Source organism: Lissotriton helveticus, chromosome 12, assembly GCF_964261635.1.
Source record: "Lissotriton helveticus chromosome 12, aLisHel1.1, whole genome shotgun sequence".
Classification (NCBI taxonomy): Eukaryota; Metazoa; Chordata; class Amphibia; order Caudata; family Salamandridae; genus Lissotriton; species Lissotriton helveticus.
Genome location: NC_136073.1, coordinates 818,308,500 through 818,331,865, shown reverse-complemented (window position 1 = coordinate 818,331,865; position 23,366 = coordinate 818,308,500). Strand labels below are relative to the sequence as shown.

Sequence of the window (23,366 nt, the reverse complement as noted above, 5' to 3'; positions counted from 1 at the left end):
AGTATGTGAGGAAGTGAAAATGAGTGGCAGTTATGGTTAAGCTTAGAAGGCACTGATGTATTTGGTGGTTTGCTGTGTGCCATTGGCAGAGAATGCATACACAAGCTCCCTGCTAACACGTATATTTATTTTACGGAGTTTTAATTAGCGTGAACTTGACCCGAATCGGGTATCAGAGCGCTTTACATAGCACCAGTTGCATTACACGAGGACACATTTATTTATTGTTAGGCACTGGGAAATTAAGTGATTTGCCCAGAATCACAGGATGTTCAGCGTTGTTGCCAAGACTCGAACCCAGTTCCCCAGATTGTAAGAGATGATGCAGACTTTGGGAGAGTGCAGAGACTGCCTGCAGGAAAGATCAGGACGTCCTGTGGATCCATTAGTGAAACAAGAACTTAATGCTTGGATCAAACATCTATGTAAAGAAGACCAGAAGTTCTCATTGAAGCCTTCATCTAGTGGTGCAAGTCGCAGTAAAAATAATGGAATGGCCTTGCGGGCAGAGGATGTAACATTCATACAGTATCTTGAGAATTTATATATGATAACGCAGCATTACATACTGAAGATATAGTTGAAAAGTGACGGTATCTCGATAAAATACTGTTTTCTCTAATGAAAACAGGTTTAAATGTTTAATGCGAGACTCACGGATGAAATAACGTGGACAGAGAAACGCTGCAATGATAGTCTGCCATCAAGGATTGCCTTACAAGTAAAGGGACATGATAAAAACAAGGCAGCGCTGGAAGGAAGGAGAAATGCGAGTCACGGCCGGCCTCCTGAAACTGAAAGCACAGCCGGCCGGCCGTGAAAGCCTTTGATGCCGCAGGGGGTGGAGCGGCACCAAGCTGGGCAACAGATGGCTGACGATTTGATGCTGTGCACGCGCATTTTAGGTCAATGCGCTTGCGCATTGACCTAAAAGCGCACGGGCACAGCACCAAATCGCCAGCTAGTTAAACCTCTGTTTAAGCCCCTTTATATCTCGCTCCCGCTCAATGTGCATGCGCATTGAGATAGGTCGCTCGACCTAAAAAGGATAGTGAGGAATTTGCAGCACAACTCACACCTCTTCAAGGCAGGTGTAAACTTGGAGAGAAGGTTTCTATTCTCCAAATTCTTGCAACTTTACATTTGTGCTGTTATGTACTAGCATTTATGCAAACTTGAAAAAGTGTAAAATATCTAATCATAGTATTGTACCTTTCCAGTACGAAACTTACATCAGACATCCCACACACACACACTTGCACTATGATCGCAGGGTGTATGTGGGGGGGCTTGGTTGCCTAAATCCACAAGTGCAGTTGAAGAGAGAAACAGCGCTATATCTTAGTAGGTATGGTGCTTTTTTAGCCTTTACTTTGAAACAACTGACTGCAGCAAACTTTGTAGTTGCACTGCATTGTGTCAAAAGTAAGTAAAACTGGCTCTTTGTGGTCCTGACACTGTTCCCACTGTCATGGTTGGCGCCCAGGATACAACGGCTTTCAGTAATCTCAAGGGTCAGCATCCTTTCATAGAGAGACCTCTCTCAACATGAAGGAGTGAGACGGGAGAGGCTTTTGGTGAAAGAAAAGCAAAACACAATGGATGGACACTTCTCAATGAGTGACAGGGCTGGCAGCCAACCAGAGAAGTGGGCCATCAGAAAAAGCTTCTAGGCAAGTGGAGCATCCTGGACAATGTAGATATTAGCTCAAAAAGAAAGTATCTTTGAGACCAGCAGCGGCTCCTCCGTTAAGGCGGAAGAGCATCACCCCATTGCTCTCTCAGCAGGGCAAAGAGGAAAAATAAAATTATAATAAAACAATGTTATTATCATTTTATTTTTCAGCACTGAGGCAGTCTAGGGCGGGGCGGGGCTGGGCTAGACTATCCTGACGGAGCAGGGAGGAGTAGTGCTGGGCACTATAAGTGCGCATGTCGGTTTTTGCCGGCCGTCTTAGGACGGCCAAACTAACAAGCGCACTTAGGTTTCTCCAACTCATCTGTATTCCACAGCCATGTGGAGAATAGACACAGGCTCCCGGGCCCTATCTGAGCACCAAACCAGGCCGCTCAGATCAATCCCAGTTCTTCTCTCATGCTGGTAATAGTATTACCAGCATGACCACTGCGTCGTGATTGGCTTAGGGGTCTGGGAGCCTATGAACTGCCTGGAGTCAACAGGAACAGAAGAAGTCTGAGGCGGTGGCTGGCAGGAAGTAATCTTTACTTTTTTTCTCTCCCCCGTGCTGCCCTACCACTTCTGTTCCGCATGAGCCACCACTATTTTAGACACATGTTGGAACCTTCAATGTCAAGCTCTGAAAAGCACTTTTTCGAACTCTGCAGAACAGAAAATACGTGTTTGCATTCACCATGGATGTTTCATAAAATATCACACCTTTTCCAAGTTTTTCTGGATGAATGAGGCTCCCTTTCGAGATAAGCGGCAAATAGGGTAATTCAGAATTCCTAAATAGAGACTTTAGCAACCCCCAAAATACTGGCAATAAATCCGGAAGAGCGGAAGCGGTCCTTAATGTTGAGTTAGGGTTTGTCAATTATTTTCATTAAAAAAATGTATTTGTTTAAAAAAGCCCAACCATTTTTTTTCTTTATACTCTTTAAGCATTCAATTCTATTCTTTAATTGGACAATGTTATTCTTCATAAAACAGGATCAGCACGCTAGGCTTACGCAAACACGCATTGGGGCATGATGCACAGCAATAGGTTTGCGGAGTCAGAAAAAGTAATGCGTGAAGTGATTCAGCCACGTGATTCCCTTAAGTCCTACAATGTAATACTTTCAACTACTTACACTGAACGGCCACTATGCAAGACCTAATGACATATTATTCAGAAGTGAGATAAGATCCCAGAACTCCAGGGCAGATTCGTCCTTTCCCAGAACATACTTCAAACCTCAATCCTCACTGTACCGGACACAATTAAACAACATTTCAATTAAAAACATAACACCCTATATGTTCTGAAATAAAAAATCTGGCTCCAATTTTAAATGAAACGGAAACACATTTTCAGAAGGACAAAAACAGATTCTGTATATTAGGCCCCAGTTCATCTGTGCAGTGGGCTCTCAAAAGAACATTTTCAAATATTCATCATCAGAATAAATTTGAAAGATATAAAAAAAAGGTGTTTGGTGTCCACTCAACCTTTCATCCTTCTGAGGTCGAATGGAAGGCGTACTATTGAACGGGACACAATACATATTAGTTACCTGTCAACTATACCAAGAAGCCTTCTTGAGGTGAAGGCTTGCTGCACAAAAACACGTATATTAAACTACATTCTGCAGGTTACTTCTCATAGTAAAGCCACTCTCAGGATGAAAAAAATCCACAAACATCAGTTCAGATCACAAACTTATTTTATTCTACATTGTTCCCCTCTATCTAATGTGCAAAACCCCCAAACTAAACAGAAATTCAGGAAAGACTCGGTGGCAGCAGCAAAAGGGAAATAGGGCACATAGACGCCCTCCTACAAACACAATTTAAATACTTGCATTACATCTCAAAGTGTCACATCTCATAAATTAGTTATATCAGTGCATTATCAGTCTGTAGAAAACAACCTGGAGACATGGGGTGGTGTTAGAGTAAGGGTAGTTATCATATGAGTATAAATATTAAGAAATCTGACATCTTCAAAAAGTCCTTGGAAACTTCTATTATTCTGACAACAGTCTTCATTAACGCATGCTCCTTCAATGGTGGGGGTAGGACATGAAATAGACGCTGGAAAGGGGAGCTACAAAAAGGGGGGGGTAGGAGAGAAAAAAATGCAAGAGCAAAAGAAATGGAAGAAACGAAAGAAAAATGGAGAACACATACACAAAGAGAAAACAAAAGGCCAGAGTGAAAGATTACAGACTGGCCTGGAGAATAAAAGCTGAGCAGTTAAGAAAAAGGAAGAGAAAACATAAAATTAAGAAGTGCAGTGAAAGGCAATGGGGAAAAAAGCAAGAGAAGTGAGTAAGAGTGGAGATTTGGCATAGGGAGGTAAGAGAAAAAGAGGAGCCAAAAGTTAAAAAAACCCAATGAAATAGAAAAAGATTTGAAAAAGTAAGGAGGAGTATAGGAAAAGCAAACAATGAGAGAGAACATGGAATGAGAAAAAGAGCAGAGCGAAAGAGAAAGCACAGAGAAAATATGAAGCAAAATTAAAAAATAATGAGAAAATGGAGGAGACCAAAAAAGAAAAAAGAAATGTAGAAATCAAAAGCATCGCAGCAAGAAATAAAATAAACAGGGTCAAAGAAGAGAAAGTGACAAGGAAGAGAAAAATAAAGAAATTTGACATGATCAGAGAGAAAAGAAAGTGAGGAAAGAGAGGAGAAAGAAAAAACAAGAGACAAGGCAAAGAAAAATAAAGAGAAAGGCAGAGTATCCGTACAAGAAAAATGTAAAGCAAATAAAATGGACATTTTCGAAAGTTACAAAGAGGATACTGAATATGAAAATGAGGACAGAAAGACATGGGTGTATGGTTGAAAAAGAATTGATCAAAAGGAAAATGTGGGAAGAGGAATAAAAGGAGAGCAACACAAAGAAAAAACTATACAAAAAGATAGTACAAGAAATGTCAAAGGAAAGGAAAGAGGAAAAGATCAGAGGAAGAGGAAATATAAGGAGAAATAAAGTATATAGGAAAATCAGTGAAAAGGAAAGAGGTGGAACGTGAAAAGTGGAGGCAAGAAATGATAACTATGGAAATAAAAGAAGAGGATGGTGAAAAAGCTGGAACATTGGAGCTGAACTATTGATGAGAAAACAAGAGACAATTAAAAGCACAAACAGGGGATAGGAAATGCAAATGGAAAACAAAAAATAAGCCAGACAAAGAGGAAACAGAATGACAAGGAGAACAAAGTGAAAGCTGAAGGAAAACAAAAGAGTGAGAGAAAGCAGAACACTAAAAGAGGAAGGAGAGAAAGAAAACACTTAAATGGTGAGAAGAGAAAAATTATGAAAAAGAGAAAGAGAAGAATGACAAAATTGAGAGAAATAAGTAAACAAAAATGTGACAAGATTATAAACATGGATAAATCAACTTTGATAGAGGTTGAAAAAATGGAAAGTCATAAAAATGGGAAAACAGAACACAAAGAACAAAAGAGAACCTTAAAAAATGGAAAGAAATGAACATAGATAAACAGGAGACAGAACAAGAGACCATTGTAAAGTTAAATGTACCAAAGAAAAGAGAGAGACAGCCAGAAATAGGACATAAAACGAAAGAAAAAATGTAAAGAGAAAAAGTAGATTAAAAGCTACAAATATTGCAAACAAATGGAACTAGAGGAATAAAGAATATGAGAAAATTAAGAAAGAAACAAGACAACAAGGGAGACAGAAGTAGGAAGACGAAAAACAGAGCAAAAAAAGATCAAAAGAATAGAGAAAATGTGGACCAATAACAAAAGGGGTGTTTAATTTAAGAAATGGGAAAGAAAGAGAAAGAAACAAAGAAAGAGAAAATCATAAAAGAGAGAAAGTGAAAATACGTGTAAGAGAAGGGAGCGAAAGGAGATTCAGAAAGTTAGACAAAGCAGTCTAAGTTTAGGTTCAAGAAAAGAATTAACGAGAAAGTTGATTGTGATTAAGAAAAACGAGGAAAGGAATAAAAAGCAAGACCTTGCTTTAGCTCCTTGGTATCCTTCAAACAGTACTAACTACAGGTTTTAGTTAATCAACTTAGAAAGTAGCAAAACGATCCATTACTTTCTGTAGCTTGTTTCCTGGAATCTTTACATTCTGCCGGTCCATTTGCTGAGGTGCAATTTTCTTCCCTGTGTGCAACATTATCACTGTATTACTGAGCAAATTTGAAACTAGTATTTGTGTGAGAACATTTAGTCCTTTTTTCCTCCCTCCTCCCAAGAACAGAGGACTCAGAATTTTGTAGTCCTTATGCCTACTCCCTACCTGTAAGTTACGAGTGCCGAGGGCGGTGAAAAGGTGATTCAGACATCTAACAGACATGTCTCTTTGAACATTAGTTACATGTCAGGTAAAAAATTAGAGGTCTCTACCTACGCCTCAGGAGTAGTAAGTTGATAGGGAGTGCTGAGGTAAACTAATGGTCTCAAGCACTAAATGCCTACAGATAAAAACAAAATGGTAGCCACTTTCTCCCAAAAATAAAAAATAAAGTCAATTTCAAGTGAAGGATTTTTTTTGTTCTAATGCCGTAGGAGCTAGGAGCTAACATTATGGGAAGTAGATTTGATTTTAATAAGGCAAAGTCTTAAATACATTTCAGAGGTTTAAGATGTCAGAAGGATGTGAGGAAATGAAAAACACCCAAGGATTTACCTATGGAGAATACTTAGTGCACCCCACTCCCAGAAAGCATCTCTCAGGGAGCTCACTTTATACATTTTAACCAATGACCACAGCAGGAATGACATCATTAAAAGGAGCAATAATGAAAATCATGTACCTATAATTTACAGCAATAGCAGAAGCCAGTGTTCTGCATTACCTAAGGCACATCGGAAGAGAATTGCGGTACCAAAAGATAAACCTATTAAATGACCACAGCCACTTGTCAAGAGTCCTAAACTGGTGGAAAAGATGATTTTCGAAGTAAATAAACCAATAAAAAAATGAAAAAAGACGCGTCATGACGAAGGTGAAGGATAAAAACAATTATAGGGAATTAAAGAGATGACCCAGATGTTGCGTTTACACCAGCACCAAAGACAATTTATTCAAAGGACGGTCCCGGCAAAGGTTTTGGGGAATGTAACTAGGTCCAGTGGGATGTCTGAAGATCGAAATAAATACCTTAAAGAGAATCTACTACCTCAACAGTGTCTAGAGATCTGGAAGTAGACCTCTGTAAGGACTATGGCTCCCATTCCAAACATGGTGGACATGGAAAATTAGGCTGGGTGCCGAACAGTCCCTGATAGGAGTTTTAACGGAGAAGGCCCAGCTGGGTACAGGAATAAATGTGACACGTGCACTCGTAACCGTCTTCAAAAACCCATTCATCTTAGGAGAGTCGAGTAATTTAGCAGGACAATAGACTGCTAAAACTAGGTATCTAAAGCCAGTTCTGATTAAAGTGCTAACGATCTAGCAAAAACAGTGGTACTGCGTTTCAAACAATAGTAGCCTTCGTGTACAAGAACCCATAAGATGTACAAACAAATGACTAGATTATTACAAAATTGCAGAAACACATCATGCTCATTTTGCTGAATGGAGCTGGAGGCACCTCTGGTACCAATGGTATCACATTTGCATGACCACTCCGCACCAGTCCGAGGGCTTATCCGTGGCCTGATGGACTACGGTCTAGAAGGTTACTTGTGGTTGTGTTCCTTGTGTCCTTCAACTTTCGGATGGTCTGATTGTCTGCCCCTATTATGCCCTTCTTTCTGGTGATGGTTGTACTCTTCATGATTGTGTCCATATGATGGCCGCTCCTCTTTGAAAGCCTTTGATCCACCATGATGGTGGTTGTCGTGGGAAGACTTTCCTTCTTTGTGGTGCTTCTTATTATGGAAGTTGTTGGCATCGTCATGGTATTGGTGGTTTGACTGATCTTCCCTTTTGTGTTTTCCATGGTTGGAACGGCTATGTTTTCCATCCTGAGCCTTGTATCGTTCCTTATTTAGGTTGTCTTTGTGGATAAATGTGTTGACGCTGTGGTCGTCATCATAGGGTTCATGCTCCTTCATAGGGTGTCTGTGGTTGAAAGGCTGGGAGTCGTGGCGGTGATGATGGTGACTTTCCTGTTGATACTTCTCATGTTTGGGTCTATGATGGTGTTGATGGGATTGGCTTTCGCTGGAGTCCTCATCAGGGCTGAAGGTTTTGGCATCATCATGGGGATGAAAAGACTGCTTTTGTTTCAAGTTCTCCTTATGCGTGGACTCATGATGGTGATAGTCAGATTTCCTTTCTTTTTGCTTGAAGTTCTCCTTCTGTGTGTTGCCGTGGTTGTGGTGGTCAGGCGATCTTTCCTTGAATTTGTTTTCAGTTTGGAACGAGTGGGATTCTTCATTTTGGTGGCGTGATGACCTTTCCTTGTGGTTCTTTTCATTCTTAAATGGCTTTGTGTAATCATCCTGATGGTCTGATTGCTTTAGCTTGTGATTCTTCTCATTTTGTGGCAGCTTGACATCATCATACTGCTGGTCATGTTGCCTTCGCTTGTTATTCTTCCCATTCTTAACTGATTTGACGTCAGCATGCTGGTGGCCTTGTGGACTATCCTTGGGATATTCCTCATTCTTGAATGATTTAGTGTCATCATGCCGGTGATTTGATTGCCTTTGCTTGACTTTCTTCCCATTTCTGAATGATTGGGTGTTGTCATGTGGGTAAGAAAACATACTTTCTTTGGGAGATGTTTCATGTTTAAAGCTATCATGGTCGTGAGAAGACTGACTTTCACTCGAGTGCTCAATATATTGAGTGTCATCGTATTTGCGATAAGACTGCTTTTTTTTAAAGAACTTATCATGTTCTAAGTCATCTTGGTTGTTATAAGATTGCCATTCCTTGGGGTGCTTGAAGGCTTTTGAGTTGTTCAGATAGTAATCGGATTGTGCTTTATTCTCACGGTTTGACCGCCCAGAGTTGTGATGCTGTTCTGAGTTTGGATCCTTCATTTCTTTATCACGATTCAATGGATTGGAGAGTTTGTGGTGGACACTCGGACCCTCTTCCTTCATGCGCTGCTCAGACTTGACATATTTGGGGCGTCCATTTTGGGGCACTGGCCCCATGTCTTCATCGTAGTTCTTATGAATCTTTGTCTTGTGGATGCTTTTCTTCGAGGACCTACAAAGGAATCATTGAGACCTACAATATGTTATTAGAGGAACCGCCAACAGATAATGCAGATACACACTGTACTCTCAAAAGGCTTTCAGTTCATTACTATTACGTATTCATAGGGACAGAGAGGAGGGGTGAGCAAGTAAATATGCTATGAAAGTGACCCCAAATGTAACTTCGTACAGAATGAGATTAATCCAGTTTTCAATGGTGACGAGGACATACACCCACGCCTTTTAGTTTGAAGACTCTCCAGCCTAGGTTTGTTCACATTCCACTGCATATGTACTTCTTAAATAAACACACAAAGCCTTCTTACCTCATAACCTTCCAAATGTTGTGCTTTGAAGCTGATTTCTCAGCACAAAGGAAGCAACAGCTGCAGGAATACAAATGATTAGTGGAGTATTGCCAATTTTTAGCTTGCAAGGCAAAATTGAAAATGTCCAGCACTACATTGTTTGTCTCTGCTGTGAAAAAATTCTATGCAGGAGGTCTGCGGGGTGTTTGGATCATAAAGGTGAATTGAAAGTGCTTGCGTTTCACGTTGTAGTGAAATGCGAGTGCATGTTCTTCTTTATACTCATCGCATCCTTGTGATGCACACAGTACAGAATGCAGGCGGACTACTGACTGGATATGTTGAATTTAATTTGACATGTTGTAAGGAGTCTTTATGGGAAGAGTAGCGGCAACCACCTCAAGCCGAGCAGAAAGTTGAGTTTTGGTGTATTGTGTGTGAGAGCTGGACTAATGAAAGCCAGTGCACCGAATGAACCTGCTACGCAGACTGGGAAGATTTTACCTGTCAAAGGCCTAGATGTAGGTAATTCCCATTTACAGACTCTTAAATACCGAATTTTACTGATTCGGTATTTAAGAGTCTGTAAATGGGAAGGGGGCGGATTTAGGTAATTCTGAATTCAGGAATACCGAATCTGTAAGATTCGGTATTTACCGAATCGGTAAATACCGAATCGGTATTGCCCATTGATTCCTATGGGCCTTGATGGCCATAGGAATCAATGGGCAATACCGATTCGGTATTTACAGAATCGGTAAATACCGAATCCTGCAAGGGTGCAGGGGGTGTCACTTTGACACCCACTAGCACCCCAAGTACAGGCTTGTGTGACATGTGGCACACATACATGCCCTAAGGGCATGTCTGTTTGTCACATGGCACAGGTGTGCATGCACAGATGTGCATGCACACCTGAATTCGGTATTTTACCACACAACAGGATTGTGTGGTAACATACCGACTCTTAAGGGGCTGTGGCACTCTTAGGAGTGTCAGCTACATATGGATTTACCGATTCGGTAAATATACCGATTCGGTATTTTACTGAATCGGTATATTTACCGAATCGGTTTAATTACCAATTCTTTAAATTACATGCCCCCACATCTGAAAACCCTAATACCGGTCGGAAACGGCCGAAATCGGCCGTTTCCGACCGGTATTAGGGCTCCTACATCTGGCCCAAAGTATTTCTAGTGTTAAATAGAACAATTGGTCCCAAACCCAATATGATGTCATCAACTAAAGTGACATTCTGGGATCTGTACACCAAGGATGCCCTCTCATCGTCTTACTTTAGCTGCCGTTAAGATATTGTGTAGATCGCTTCCTCATTTCTTGCCTTGGGAAATTTGTGAACACCACAAGCTGACGCTTATTTTCCAGAAGACGCACACTATTTAAAAATAAGGTAAATGACAATATTTTGTATACAGTGCTTAATGCCAATGCTTACACTATTCTAGGCACACTCAGCTTTGGCGAAAGAAGGACCATGTCTCAGAGAAGTGAAAGTAAATTCCTAGACTTATTAAATGTGTTCAAGTGTGCAAAGTGGAATGAAAACTGTAGTGTTGTGATCCTACAATCTTACCTAGAGTATCATTACCAACATTAATAAAAGGAAATATCTGTGTCAGAATGCCATCCTCTAATCAGGCACACATGCATGAAGAAACAATTCAATCCAGTAATCTCACTTTACCAGAGTTTATAAACTCACAACCTGGAAGGATGAATGCACATTTCTCAGTTGGCCTCAATAGAGAAACATTTAATTTGATAACTTATCACACCAACCTCAGGTGTGTTCTTCATTTTATAGTACAGACCGCATTTTTCGTAAATTCACTGCTCTGGTCAACCATGGTGGTCCGATCATAGAGTATCGATCGTGGAGTCGCTGTGTGTAGGTTGTCATTTACAGAGTGGGCTGAACGAAAGATGCCACTTCTGGTGGGGAGTTGCACTGAGTAGCTTGTAGTAGGACTTCTGCGATAAACCTACAACTTTATTACATGAACTGGTTAGCTCATTCCTATTTAGTAAAAGGTATCCTCATTCGTAACATATGGTCTTGGGCAACAATATTACTTTTATAAGCCTTTGTACTAGGGCAATGAATTTTTTTGCGGGGCAAAAATAGTTTTGAAGATTTGTTGCATTGGACTTCATGGTTCTCATTTTATTACAATTGGAACCACTATGAAAAAAATTTGATACTCAGGTGTGCAACAACAAAACACAAACTATATAAAGTTTCTACCCACCTCTTTTTGATGGCCGCATCACCAAAGTAATGTTTGAAGACGTGCTTGTCAAAGTCATCCACAGCATCGTCGTCACCCTTCTCCTTGGTCGCAATGTCCTCTAGGTAGTCCTCAACATCGTTGACAAAATCCCGGAAGCGCATCTTGTCGTGCATAAAGATGTCGCTCTCAAAGAACTTGCTCAAGAACTTGTCGAGCTCTGGCAGGTACTTTGCTAACTCTTGCAGTTCCAGATATTCCCGCAGCAGCTGTGTGAACTCTTGCTTATCCACTGGCGCGAGCTCAACATTGAAGAGGTCCATGCCATCTTTACGAGCGCAGTCAGTCACGCCAGAGCACCCCTCTGGGACTCGATACTGGTGATCTGAGAACTTCTTCCAAAATTTATTGTGATCATGGTGCCTGTGTTCTTTCTTTCCATCCTCTGCAGACTTCTGCCTCTGGGGCCTGTTCTCCTGGGAGTCTCCTTCCTTCTCCTGCATGCCATCATGGGACGTATGGTGTTCCTTATGAGGGTGATGACCATTCCCCGACCTCTCTGGGTGACGCTGGTCCTCCTGCCTCTTTTCCATACCATTGTGGTGGTGGTCAGCAGCTCCCTCCCTCCAGGTGCCGACACGGTCTCTCCACTTTCCGTCCTTCACAATGCCCTTCCATTCGTTCTTCCTCCCAACAAACTCGGAAGACTTGTGCTCTTTCGGATCGTTATCATCCTGCCGATGATGGTGTCTCTTGTGCATCGACTCATCCTCGGACTCTGAATGGACATGTTTCTTATGCTTGCCTTCTTTCCAGTCCTTTGCTGCCTCCTTCCATTTGTCCTTTCGTTCACCCCGGATGAAGGCCTGCGCCGATTCCTTCAGAGGAGAGGAGGTGGATTCAAAGGACTTTGTGGAGGTTTCTAGTTTCCCCTCGGGTGATGCTGAGGTGTTGGGTAAACCATCGGGCTCGTTTAGTTGGCTTCTACCTTTCTTTACAAAGCTAGATCTTTCCTTTCGTCGTTCTTGGTCTTTAACATAGTTCTTCTCCCAGGTCTCTGACCTCTGCAGCTCTGACTTCAGCTTGCTTCCTATGCCTACCAAGCTCTCCCGGAGCTGCTGGACCGCCGGATCAAGCTCCAAAGCAGGATCTTCGCTGGTCAGGTTCTCCAGATCTTGCCTTATGGAGGCCAGCAGTGTTCGTTGCTTATCCAGCTCCTGCCGGAGCATTTGAGCCTCTGCCACGAGCATCTCCTTCTGTGCCAAGAAGCCTTCAATCTGCAGGCCCTCTGCATCGCGTTCCGCCTTCAGTTTTGCATTCTCTGCAGCGATGCTTTCCGGGTCCAGGCCTTGCTTTTCCCAGACCTGCACCTTCTCCTTCAAGGCCTCGAGCTCCTCCCGCACTGAGAGGTGAGCCGTCTCTTCTTGCAACAGGGACTCTTTCAGCCTCAAGTTCTCATCCTGAAGGTTCTGCTGTTGGGAACCTACTGACATCTTCTCCCCTTCGCTCTTATTTAGTAGGGCCTGCAACTCTTCTTTTTGAGCCTAAAAAGTACAAGGAACTTGCTTAATATGTCATTTATCAATCTGGCATTTGCTTGTAGATACAGAATTCTCAAATTTGATGTTAACTTTTATGTTATAATTAATATTTTGTGTGGTTACCACACTACCTGGCTGACACTTAAGAGCATTTACAAGACAAAAAGGCAAACAGCTCTATTTTTAGTTTAATTAATATTATTTGTGATAATATTTTTAATAACGTGAATTCAATTCTGCTGGGAAGGTTCAGACTAGTGGACAGGACAGATTTGAGACTCATTTAGCATCTCTTAGTAAGTGACCCTGAGATGAAGGGAAGAGGGGTGTGAAGTGTGTAAGGGCAGCAGATGTCTCTGTGTAAGACACACACTATGCCTGCTAAGTCTTTCTTTCTGCATGCCACTGAACTCTGTATATTCAGAGCAATTAGTTCAACTGAAGTGAGCCAAGGATGCAGCTCCCAGAATGCATTGTTTTATTAAATGAAAGCACAGGGCTGGGCCATTGTTTTCACAATGATATGGAGTCATCTGGTACCTATAAGATGGCATCGTTACCTGTATTTTCTACAAGGGGAAAAGGTGTTTCTCCGGAAAGCAAGATCAACCACTCACATCAGAGGGCAGGTCGAAGGTGACATGGGGCAGTGACGAGGCTCAGCTGTTGAATTAGGAGTTACCTACAGATCAACCTATATGCTTTAGTGATGTGGAGTGCCCAGACTCGGAGATGATGGGGAGGACTGGGATTTGAATTTATGGGGGAGGGGGGACCAGCAGGCATGAGTGCCCATGTAAAAGGTACCTGCAATACACACACAGGGGGGAAATCCCCTGCTGCTTGAACAGCATGCAAAAGAAACGTTTGTAAGCCCTGGTGTGCAAGAAGGTACGTGCTGCTCAATTGGCACTCACCGTGAGGGTCTTTAAACCTGGAGGGCTGTAGTTCGGCCGGCATACACAATAGAGGTGTTTAAGCCCTGGAGTATGGCGGGAGTATGTGCAAGTTGGCCTTCATGCACAACCAGACTATAATCTACGGGTAGAGCTATGGGGAGTACTAGATGCTTGGCCTGCAAGCACTATGAGTGTCTGGTATATTAGCTGAGGAAGCAGTTCATTTTGGATAGACCATAAGGATCCATAACCCTGAGGCCGTTGTAGGGGAGGACCTAAATACACAAGTGCGTTTGAGCCTTTATGGGGGTAGGGATCTACCTGCCACATGCCTCCAAGCACCAGTAGGGTCTTTAAGAGGAGGGGGCATTAGCTTGATCTGCATACACAATAAAGGTCTTACAACTTCAGAGTAAAGGAGGTGTACGCACTTCTTGGCCTTTATGCACAACCGGGCTCTATAAGCTCTGGAGTAGGGTTGTGGGGATCCCTGATGCTTGGTTTGCAAACACTATGAGAGTCTGGTATATATACCAGGGAGGTGGTTCAGTCTGCATTCACCATATAGTAATAATAAAAATAATAATAATCTTTATTGCGCGATTAATAAAAATCTTTGCAATTACTCTTTTAAGAAAACAAAGAAAAAAAGAAGGTGATACATAATCAAAGAGTTTTACAAAGCAGGTAAAAGCGATAGAAAAGTAAAAAAAAAGAAAGGAAAAAAACAAATCATGCAAACTTGTACAGTACTGTGCATTGTATAAAAAGCCTTTCACAGTTAGCTGTGTCTTTAGTTGTCAAAAAAAGAGTTGTCTTAAAGTACCAGAGCAGATCTCGATAGATCTAGTACAGTACTGTGTATTTATATAAAAAGCCTTTCACAGTTTGCTGTGTCTTTAGTTATCAAAGAAAAGAATTGTCTTAAGGTACCAGAGCAGATCTCAATAAATCAAGTTCAGTCGCTAGCCACTGGGTGTAGGGTCGTGTATTCACCATATAGGGGTCCTTAACTCTGGGAATGGTGGAGCGGGTACCTGCTGTTTGGCCTGTATGCACCGAGAGGAAGGTTAAGCCTTACGAGGGAAGGGCCTACCGGCCACTCTGCCTCCAAGCACCATGATAGTCTTTAACCTTGAGGGATGTAGCTCGGTCTACATAAACCACGAAGGACTTTAAACCTTATGGATGGAGGGTGGGGCCAGCACTTTGGCCTGCATGCAAAATGTGGACTTCATGCCATGGGTGTTGTGGTACCTGCAGTTCGGCCTGCATCCGTCGGATATCCTGGTTCTCCTTGGCCAATCGATCTAAGACTTCGCTCATCGCCTGCAAAGGTTTAGGGTCCCCCGTCACGCTTTCCATGTGCTCTTTCATCCAGTCCTGTGCAAGGAAATAATAAATATAATTCCCTCACTTAAGCATTAATATACCTAACATCACAAAAAAGCCTGTTGGTGCCCAAGAAAAAATTTCCATTATTACTTAACCAAAAAGGTTATCATTGTATTAATGCTATGAGCATGGAAGTCTGAGCAGGATCCACTTGGATTCAAATCTGTAGCCTATGTCAGTTATAATCAGATCTCATATATAGCTAACTATTTAAAAAAAAATGGCTCAATGTCATGGCCACTGAGTCATTTTGTAGGTGCGTGCATACACGATGATCTATTAGTGTGCATGTGTCACCAAGCATGCGCGTGCCTACAAAATGACAGTCACCATTTTTTTTCCATTTCCCAATCCAAGATGGCGGACTCTACTTGGATTGGTAAATAAAAACATTTTATTTCACTTGCGCAAAAGTTTATTTTGTATGGTGCAGTGGCCCAGCAGCAAACAGCAGCTGCTGATCCACCAAAATTATTTTACAAAATTTAAAGCACCTAAAAAGGATGGGGCAACTGGGAAAAGCAACAGGGAGTTGGGGAGGAAGGGGGGGGGTAGTAAGAGAGCAACAGAGCCAATTAAGGCTGGGCCTTAGGGAACAGAAAAATTGTGAGAGGAAGAAGCAAATTCAACTTATAAGGACAAGAAGAAAGAGATAGATTTGAAATACGAGGTCACGCGGTAAAAATACAGATGGATCCTTTTGCTTTTCAGGCTGAGCTGGACTCCTCTCCAAGGAGGTGGGAGTAGTTGGGGAAGGTCCAGACAATTCACCTTCAGAGGTTGTCGGGGGCACGTGCTCTTCTTGAGTGATGGACACTTTTTTTTAACACAACAGCTGCGAGATGGCTGGGCAGGAAGCAGGGCAGACGCCTGCTGTCCGAAGTCTGTCTGCACCTTCTCCTGTGCCAGTACTCTCCATTTCGCAAGGAGAGCGTCTGGTACTGAAGAGGAGGAACATGAGACGTTCGGTAATGGGAGCCGACCAGTACCGACCCATTTAAAGCGCGGTTATCAGCCAACCCTGGTGTTTCGCTTACATTCTGGGAATTTTTGTGTTGCTTCACTATTATAAGTAGACAACTATATGACAGACAAAAAACAACACCGTGGCCCGGTCAGCAACTCACACCGGACACTAGACAGGTTGCATTCTGCTGCTCTCTTGTTTTGATTCTCTCTTTTAAATGGGCCAACAAGTTAAAAGAAAATATATCCAGTGGTCCCCAGCCCTGATCCACCAACCAGGATTTCAGTATGCCCCTTTGGCGAGGTCTGATTGGATTAAACCTTATTCGCTGAACGACCCCTTTAAGGAGCTGGGCCTGGGAATAAATGATCTTTAAATTCTGAGGACAACATGACTTTGGCTGACGTCAGTCAGTATTCTGACCACTGCAAATAGGGCTGCACATTTTTGTGTAAAGGTTTTTGAAAAGAATCCAGGGGCATCTATTAAAACTCTGTGGCCCCTCTTTCTGGTGGCAAGCAAATTTCCTCGGACTCTAGCATTAGAAAATTGGTTGCCACTGTATTAGTGGCTCTACATCATTCAAAGGTTTGCCAGAATTCTATTGACCAAAAAATGTACCTCAAACAGACTGACTCTTCCAAATGGTCTGTTGCTTTTCAAACCCCCAATCTTTCCACCCAAGTACTGTAAGTTTGCCGACATCCGGTCTGTCTTTTGGACAACAGATCCGCATCGTCATTTCACTTGAGGGGTCTCCACCCAGTTAACACTCCTAGGTACAACTGATTAAATCATTCAAAGACCCTGGTACCATTCCTTCGGCAGCACCAGCACCCATGGGCAAACACACTCCCATGAATGGATGCATTCTTCTGTATTCAACCAACCACTCCCTCACACACCTCAAGAAAGGTTATTGTCACTTGGAGACCACATATGCAGAGTAAACAGAGCCGGGGCCCAGGAGCCTCCAACGTGCCTTGCATACCACTCTGGAATCACCAACCAACAAGCACAGACTCATGAGACTGGAGAAACAAATCTGCCAATCAACACAGTTTCTCAAAAAACAAACCGGGAGGATAGGGTCAAAGGGAAAGGATTTTTAGAGACCTACTACTGATTCACTTCCCCAGTAACAACACATAAATAACAAGCAAGAACCTAGGAGGTCTATGGGCCAGGCAACTAGCTGGCTAAACTGTCAAATCTATCTTTATGACAGATGGTGCTGCAGTCACCATATAGTAATATAAAAAAGAGAAGGAGAAACAAATGTGTAAGTAACCAAAGAATGAGAATGACAAAGACTTAATCAAGAACTGGTCAGACTAGATCCAGTACACATATTGTTTGTGAGTAACCATCAAAAAACCAAGTGATCAGTCCTATCATTTGGTCGTTCACACTGTGACCAGGCGGGTCCTTGGATCATCTAGACCTCGTGCCACACAGTCAAGGTGAGTACTGGATATGGTCCACAGTCAAAATTGGAACTACCAATTGTTGGTCTGATAGTGATGGCTCATAAAGGTGATAAAGTACAGTGCAACAAAACAGAAAAAGTGATGAATCTAAAATAGGGTGATATGTCTAAACAACAACTTTAATAGAAACTAGGCACATCCCCTAACTAAAATAGGAACCGGGCATAGAGTCCCTTGGCATTCATCAGGGCCTCTGCTCTCAAAAAGTTGCTACTGTTGGAATGTGGCCTCCCCCAAGTGTCAGGCGAGTTTGGTGGCACCGACGGAGAGTGGGGGGGGGGGGAGTGCGGGGCCTCGTATACCTGAGCACGGTCCAGGTGAGGTGAGGTCCAGTCCCCTGTCATGCTGGATCACTTTGAACGTCCACTGACTAGGAGGATGAGTAATTGAACTGTAGGTACAGGTTGTATCGTTCCTACCTTGAAACTTTGTTGTGCTTTCACTATTGTTTTCACACACATTCCAACAGTAGCAACTTTTTGAGAGCAGTGGCCCTGATGAATGCCAAGGGACTCTATGCCCGGTAGGCAGAAACATGTTGGCCCGTTTTGCGATAGTCATTGTTCCATACTGTCGTTTGCGCTGTTCCTATTTTAGTTAGGGGATGTGCCTAGTTTCTATTAAAGTTGTTGTTTAGACATATCACCCTATTTTAGATGCATCACTTTTTCTGTTTTGTTGCACTGTACTTTATCACCTTTTTGAGCCATCACTATCAGACCAACAATTGGTAGTTCCAATTTTGACTGTGGACCATATCCAGTACTCACCCTGACTGTGTGGCACGAGGTCTAGATGATCCAAGGACCCGCCTGGTCACAGTGTGAACGACCAAATGATAGGACTGATCACTTGGTTTTTTGATGGTTACTCACAAACAATATGTGTACTGGATCTAGTCTGACCAGTTCTTGATTAAGTCTTTGTCATTCTCATTCTTTGGTTACTTACACATTTGTTTCTCCTTCTCTTTTTTATATTACTATATGGTGACTGCAGCACCATCTGTCATAAAGATAGATTTGACAGTTTAGCCAGCTAGTTGCCTGGCCCATAGACCTCCTAGGTTCTTGCTTGTTATTTATGTAATCAACACAGTTTGACACTGAAGTGAGCGGCCATTTTGGTGCTTCTTCAATGCCAGTTCCACAGTCCTTCTTTCTAGTTCCTTGGCAACAAGATGGCAACATAAAAGCACTTGGACATGGGTTTGCTTCCTTTTCTCAACAATGTTACCTCTGTCCTTAGGGAGGGGAACACAAAAGGCAATAAAAGGAACCTCGCCCTACCACTGTTACCTGCATTAGGCATGTATTATGTATATATATATATATATATATTCCACATCTTTTTTTTAATTAGTACATATTCAACTTTGTTTGTTGTACAAGGAGTTGTAGGTTTGCAGGTCACAAATACAGAGCGAATATAGGGCAGTAAAGACCCCCATCAAGAAGCATAAGGGGGACTACAAGGATACACGCATAGGACCCAAGGAGCCCCTGTGGCCGTGTTTCAGGATTCACGGACAATACTCCAATATACCTACAGACAGCTAAAAATTGCGTTCAACTGAAGAGCTGACCTAGTGATATCTTGTCTAGTGCAGAAGTAAATCAGCCGAGAATAAGGCATCTTCTTGCAAGACATAACTTGGTGAAACAGGTGTTGGAAGTAGCATTGTACCTGAACGCTAATTAAGGGTAGGATGACCAGGCAACCCGGATTTGCCCGGACAGTCCCGGTTTTTCACCAGCTGACCCGGCAGATTTCAGGATGGAAATTAAGCTCATGTTCCGGTTTCTAGAGAGGGTCGGCTGAAAACAGTCTGAGGTATCTTTTTATGTTCTGCAAAGCAGGGATAGTTAGCAATTTAATAAAACAGGCATGCCACGGGCTTTAAAAATGGCATTGTATGTATGTTCTTACTGCCTCTTCTGTAATTCTCTGCTATGGAGCGCTGTCATTCTGTGGGCTGGGTTGAAGTCAATTGTAGTCTTTCTTCTATTTTGGGGAAATATCCCGGTTTTTGGCTTTAAAAATTCTGGTCACCCTAATTAAGGGTGGGAGGTTAATGTAGCTTAACTCAGTCCAATCCTGGCTACCTTCTGGATGGCTTGTAACTGAAACCAACCTTTCGAGTTCAATATGTATTCTTCAGAGAAATTGTGGGGTGTCCTTTATTGATAACCATATTATTAACCAACTATAGTTTTTTTCTCACATGAGAGAAGTAGTTTGGTGTTACCAAATTGTAGCAGGACCAGGCATCCGGATTTGCCAGGATAATCCAGATTTTTCACCCACTGTCCCAGCAGGTTTCAAACATTTTGGATCATGTCCTGGTTTTCAAGAGGGTCGACAGAAACCAGTGGGAGGGACATTTGTTTCCATGGACTTAGTAAGCATCTATTATCAGAAAGCAATTTAATTAACAGGTATGATACTGGGTTAAAAATTACAGTGCATTTATTTCCTTAGTCCCTCGTTTGTGTGTTGATGAACGCTGTCATTCTGTGCCAATCGTTTGATGTAAAATTGTATTCCTTCTTCTATGTCTGTGAACTGTCCTGTTTTTTGGGTTTCAAAATAGGGTTGTCCTACAAAGTTACCAAGTTTACCTGCCCACTGCTTACTTTGATATCAGCTACGCTCTGCGATGGCGGTTGTTCTCCATTGACGTCACGGCGCTCCAGGCCCTCCAGCACACCTGTGAACAAAGAAGGAAATTACTGCCCCATGTGTTTGAGGAGGGACTTGGTCACCTCAGATGCACAGCTGCTTAGTGGCGGCTTTGAGCACAACTTCATTCCACGCATCAAGTGGGTCATCAGTTAATGCTGCGCAAAGAGTGACCATCTACCTGGGCACTCCTTCCTTGTTGCTTCAAGAAACCTGTCACTCATCTCACATCCTCCAGCTCTCTCCAGATCTCTTCCATCGCCAGCGACCTGTACTCCTCAGACCTCCTCCCATCACACAACCTCCCTCCAGACTGCACACAGTGCTCCAGATGTGGCAGCCAGAATTTGACAAAATATTCCAGATGCAGCCTCTAAAAATTGGACACACTGCTCCAGATGTGGTCTTTAGAGCTAGAGACAACGGTGCAGGACTGGCCACATAATGCACCAGGTGAGCCAGGGCCGGCCTAAGGCATGTGCAAGCTGTGCACCTGCACAGGGCCGCCAAACCCCAGGGGCCGCCACGCCAATATATATCCTTAGATACATATTTGCGTGGCGGCCCCTGGCAGGGATTTGGCGGCCTCGGGCCCCCTACCTACACTCCCTGCTCAGGGCCTCCGTGAGCCTAGAGCCGGCCCTGGGTGAGCCCTCCGGAGCTAGGCAAAATATTCCAGAAGCTGCCTCCTGGACAGGGAAAAAAGCCAAAATGGCCGCCTCAGTGGTGAACAGCGATACATAATGATGAGTGAGAGGTACGAGATCTTTCATTACAAGCGCTCCAATGACGCAAGAGTCTTTTTTTATAAATATGTATTCATTCAGTGTCCTTCTTTAAGGCACAAATTCTGGGGTGAACTGCTGCGTGTGGTTATAGGCCATTAATGTTGCTAAACAGGAAGGGAACGCCCATATGGGAAGATCGCGTCATGTCTACATAATGCGATAAAATGCTGTCGCGTTTTCTGCTCTGCACCAGCACAGAAGGTGTCTGGGCGCTACTTTTTGTTGCCTTGAGCACATGCATTAACTTAAAATATCTCTGAGATAATGTTTGTTTGCATACAGCATAGCGGGGGAACAAATGCATTACTGCACTAACACAAGTGTGCTCCAAGTGGCTTTCATGCACTTCAATAGGCACACTTGTAAAGAAAGAATCTCCCCAGATGTTAGTGGGACTTGGCATAGATATTACGTGGGATACTGCTGCACTTGCCAGGTGGCGCTATAAGCGGGGCAACTGGATTATATGATTTTATGTCCGGGCAATTTTTGCATACTTATGCACTTGCACTCGTTGCCACATGATCCACCATTTGCAGCATAATTCAATTTTTTTTGCCCCAAAAATATGTTCAACACAAACAGATCAAAAGTTCGTGAAGAAAAATCACCACACATGGAACCGCACAGCGGCAAACCTTCTGCAGAGGTTAACGGGTCACCTTTTAGAAGCTAGTTGCAGCATTTAAGTGTTAAAATGGTACTAACAATGTGAATATGTGTAGATCCCCATGGGTAGATCCCTCTGTTTGTTGTCGAGAGGAGAGGCATATAGGTTATGCAAAAGTGACATGACCTCGATCAAGGTGGTGGCCGCCTTTAAATTCTTGTATACAGCTTGGATAATTTGAAGTAAAGTGCTAAAAGGCACACAACGCCAGGTTGCGAATGCCCCCTTGTGATTTTTCACCCCGTTCATTGATTTTATGGATATTTAATGTCATTTATTGCTGTTTGTAGGTGTGTTTTATTTTTGTTTTAAGATATTTTAAACTGATGCACCCTATTTTGATTTCTGAAACAATGTTTCAAAATATAAAAAACCAATACTAACTATGTGAAACGTCTGTCCATGCAGTATTAATGTTTTAAAATAAAAAAGTTAAATAATGCTGCAAAAAATGTGATGCATAAAAATATGCTGCGCTGCACCTCATAATTTGCATTTTAGCGGTGCATAATTTAGTCAGCTATGCAGCATTATTTGGTTCTCCTTTGCTGATTAATTCCAGTGACCCTGGCTGAAAGTTAGTGAGTGATACAAGAAATTCAAACAGATAAATTGTCTAATGTACTCACCATCCTCTGCATCAAAGCCAGTGCCTGGAAAGAAGAAAGTTCAGAAATGAATATTCCACCCTTTTGAATTGAAGACATTCATATAATGGATGTGTCTGTGGCTTTGTGTAGAATGTTCAAGCTGATTCTGACATGTGTCTCCTGGATATCTGTGTAGCCTATGAATATGGTCTCCTTTCTATGGTGGGTGCCTGTAAAGTTTGTGTCAATGAGCAACAGTTCTGTTTTTTCTTGCTTGAACCTGTAAGACTTCTGTAGTTTTAAGGATAACTATGCTGCCCAGGCTGGAAAGTGTACGCTCTGTGCAACCTGAGGGACACCTCTGCTGTACACGGTCTGTGCCTGTAAGATCGGTGTAACCCCAGGAATGACTCCGCTGCCTGAGCCTGTTACACGGGTGTAAACTTAGGACAGCTCTGTAATATAAGGTCTAAGACTGAACCATTTGTGTAACTCACGGGGTAGCTCAGCTGACTGAGGCCAGAGAGTGTAAGCCTTGTAGAACCTTAGGGATAGCTCTGCTGTATGAGGTCTGAGCCTGTAAGATCGGTGTAACCTTAGGATAGCTCTGCTGTATGAGGCCGTACCTGTACAATTGGTGTAACCTTGGGGATAGGTCTGTTGTATGAGCGTGAACCTGTAAGATTGTGTAATCTTAGGATAGATCTGTTGTATGAGGCCTGAGCCTGTAAAATTTGTGTAACCTTGAGGATAGCTCTGTTGTATGAGGCCAGAGCCTGTAAGATTGGTGTAACCTTAGGATACCTCTGCTGTATGAGGCCTGAGCCTGTAAGATCGGTGTTCTCTTGGGATAGCTCTGTTGTATGAGGCCTGAGCCTGTAAGATTGGTGTAACCTTGGGGATAGCTCTGTTGTATGAGGCCTGAGCCTGTAAGATTGTGTAATCTTAGATAGATCTGTTGTATGAGGCC

General features: G+C 42.7%; 1 protein-coding gene across 3 annotated transcripts in view; it reads right to left on the bottom strand.

Annotated features, from left to right (window-relative positions):
• Nucleotides 1–3,372: 3,372 nt before the first annotated feature.
• PBXIP1 (PBX homeobox interacting protein 1) overlaps nucleotides 3,373–23,366 on the bottom strand; it is an 87,424-nt gene continuing 67,430 nt past the window's right edge. For 2 of the 3 annotated variants that reach the window (XM_078670173.1, XM_078670174.1), the window contains exons 7-10: nucleotides 20,303–20,376; nucleotides 15,072–15,197; nucleotides 11,396–12,918; nucleotides 3,373–8,824 (exon numbers count right to left, since the gene is read on the bottom strand). In XM_078670173.1, the coding sequence (XP_078526299.1) occupies nucleotides 7,339–8,824; nucleotides 11,396–12,918; nucleotides 15,072–15,191 (3,129 nt within the window). In that variant the 5' untranslated portion in view covers nucleotides 15,192–15,197; nucleotides 20,303–20,376 and the 3' untranslated portion in view covers nucleotides 3,373–7,338. Of the gene's footprint in view, nucleotides 8,825–11,395; nucleotides 12,919–15,071; nucleotides 15,198–20,287; nucleotides 20,377–22,435; nucleotides 22,460–23,366 lie in introns of all 3 variants that reach the window. The other variant, XM_078670172.1, reaches the window with a different exon arrangement.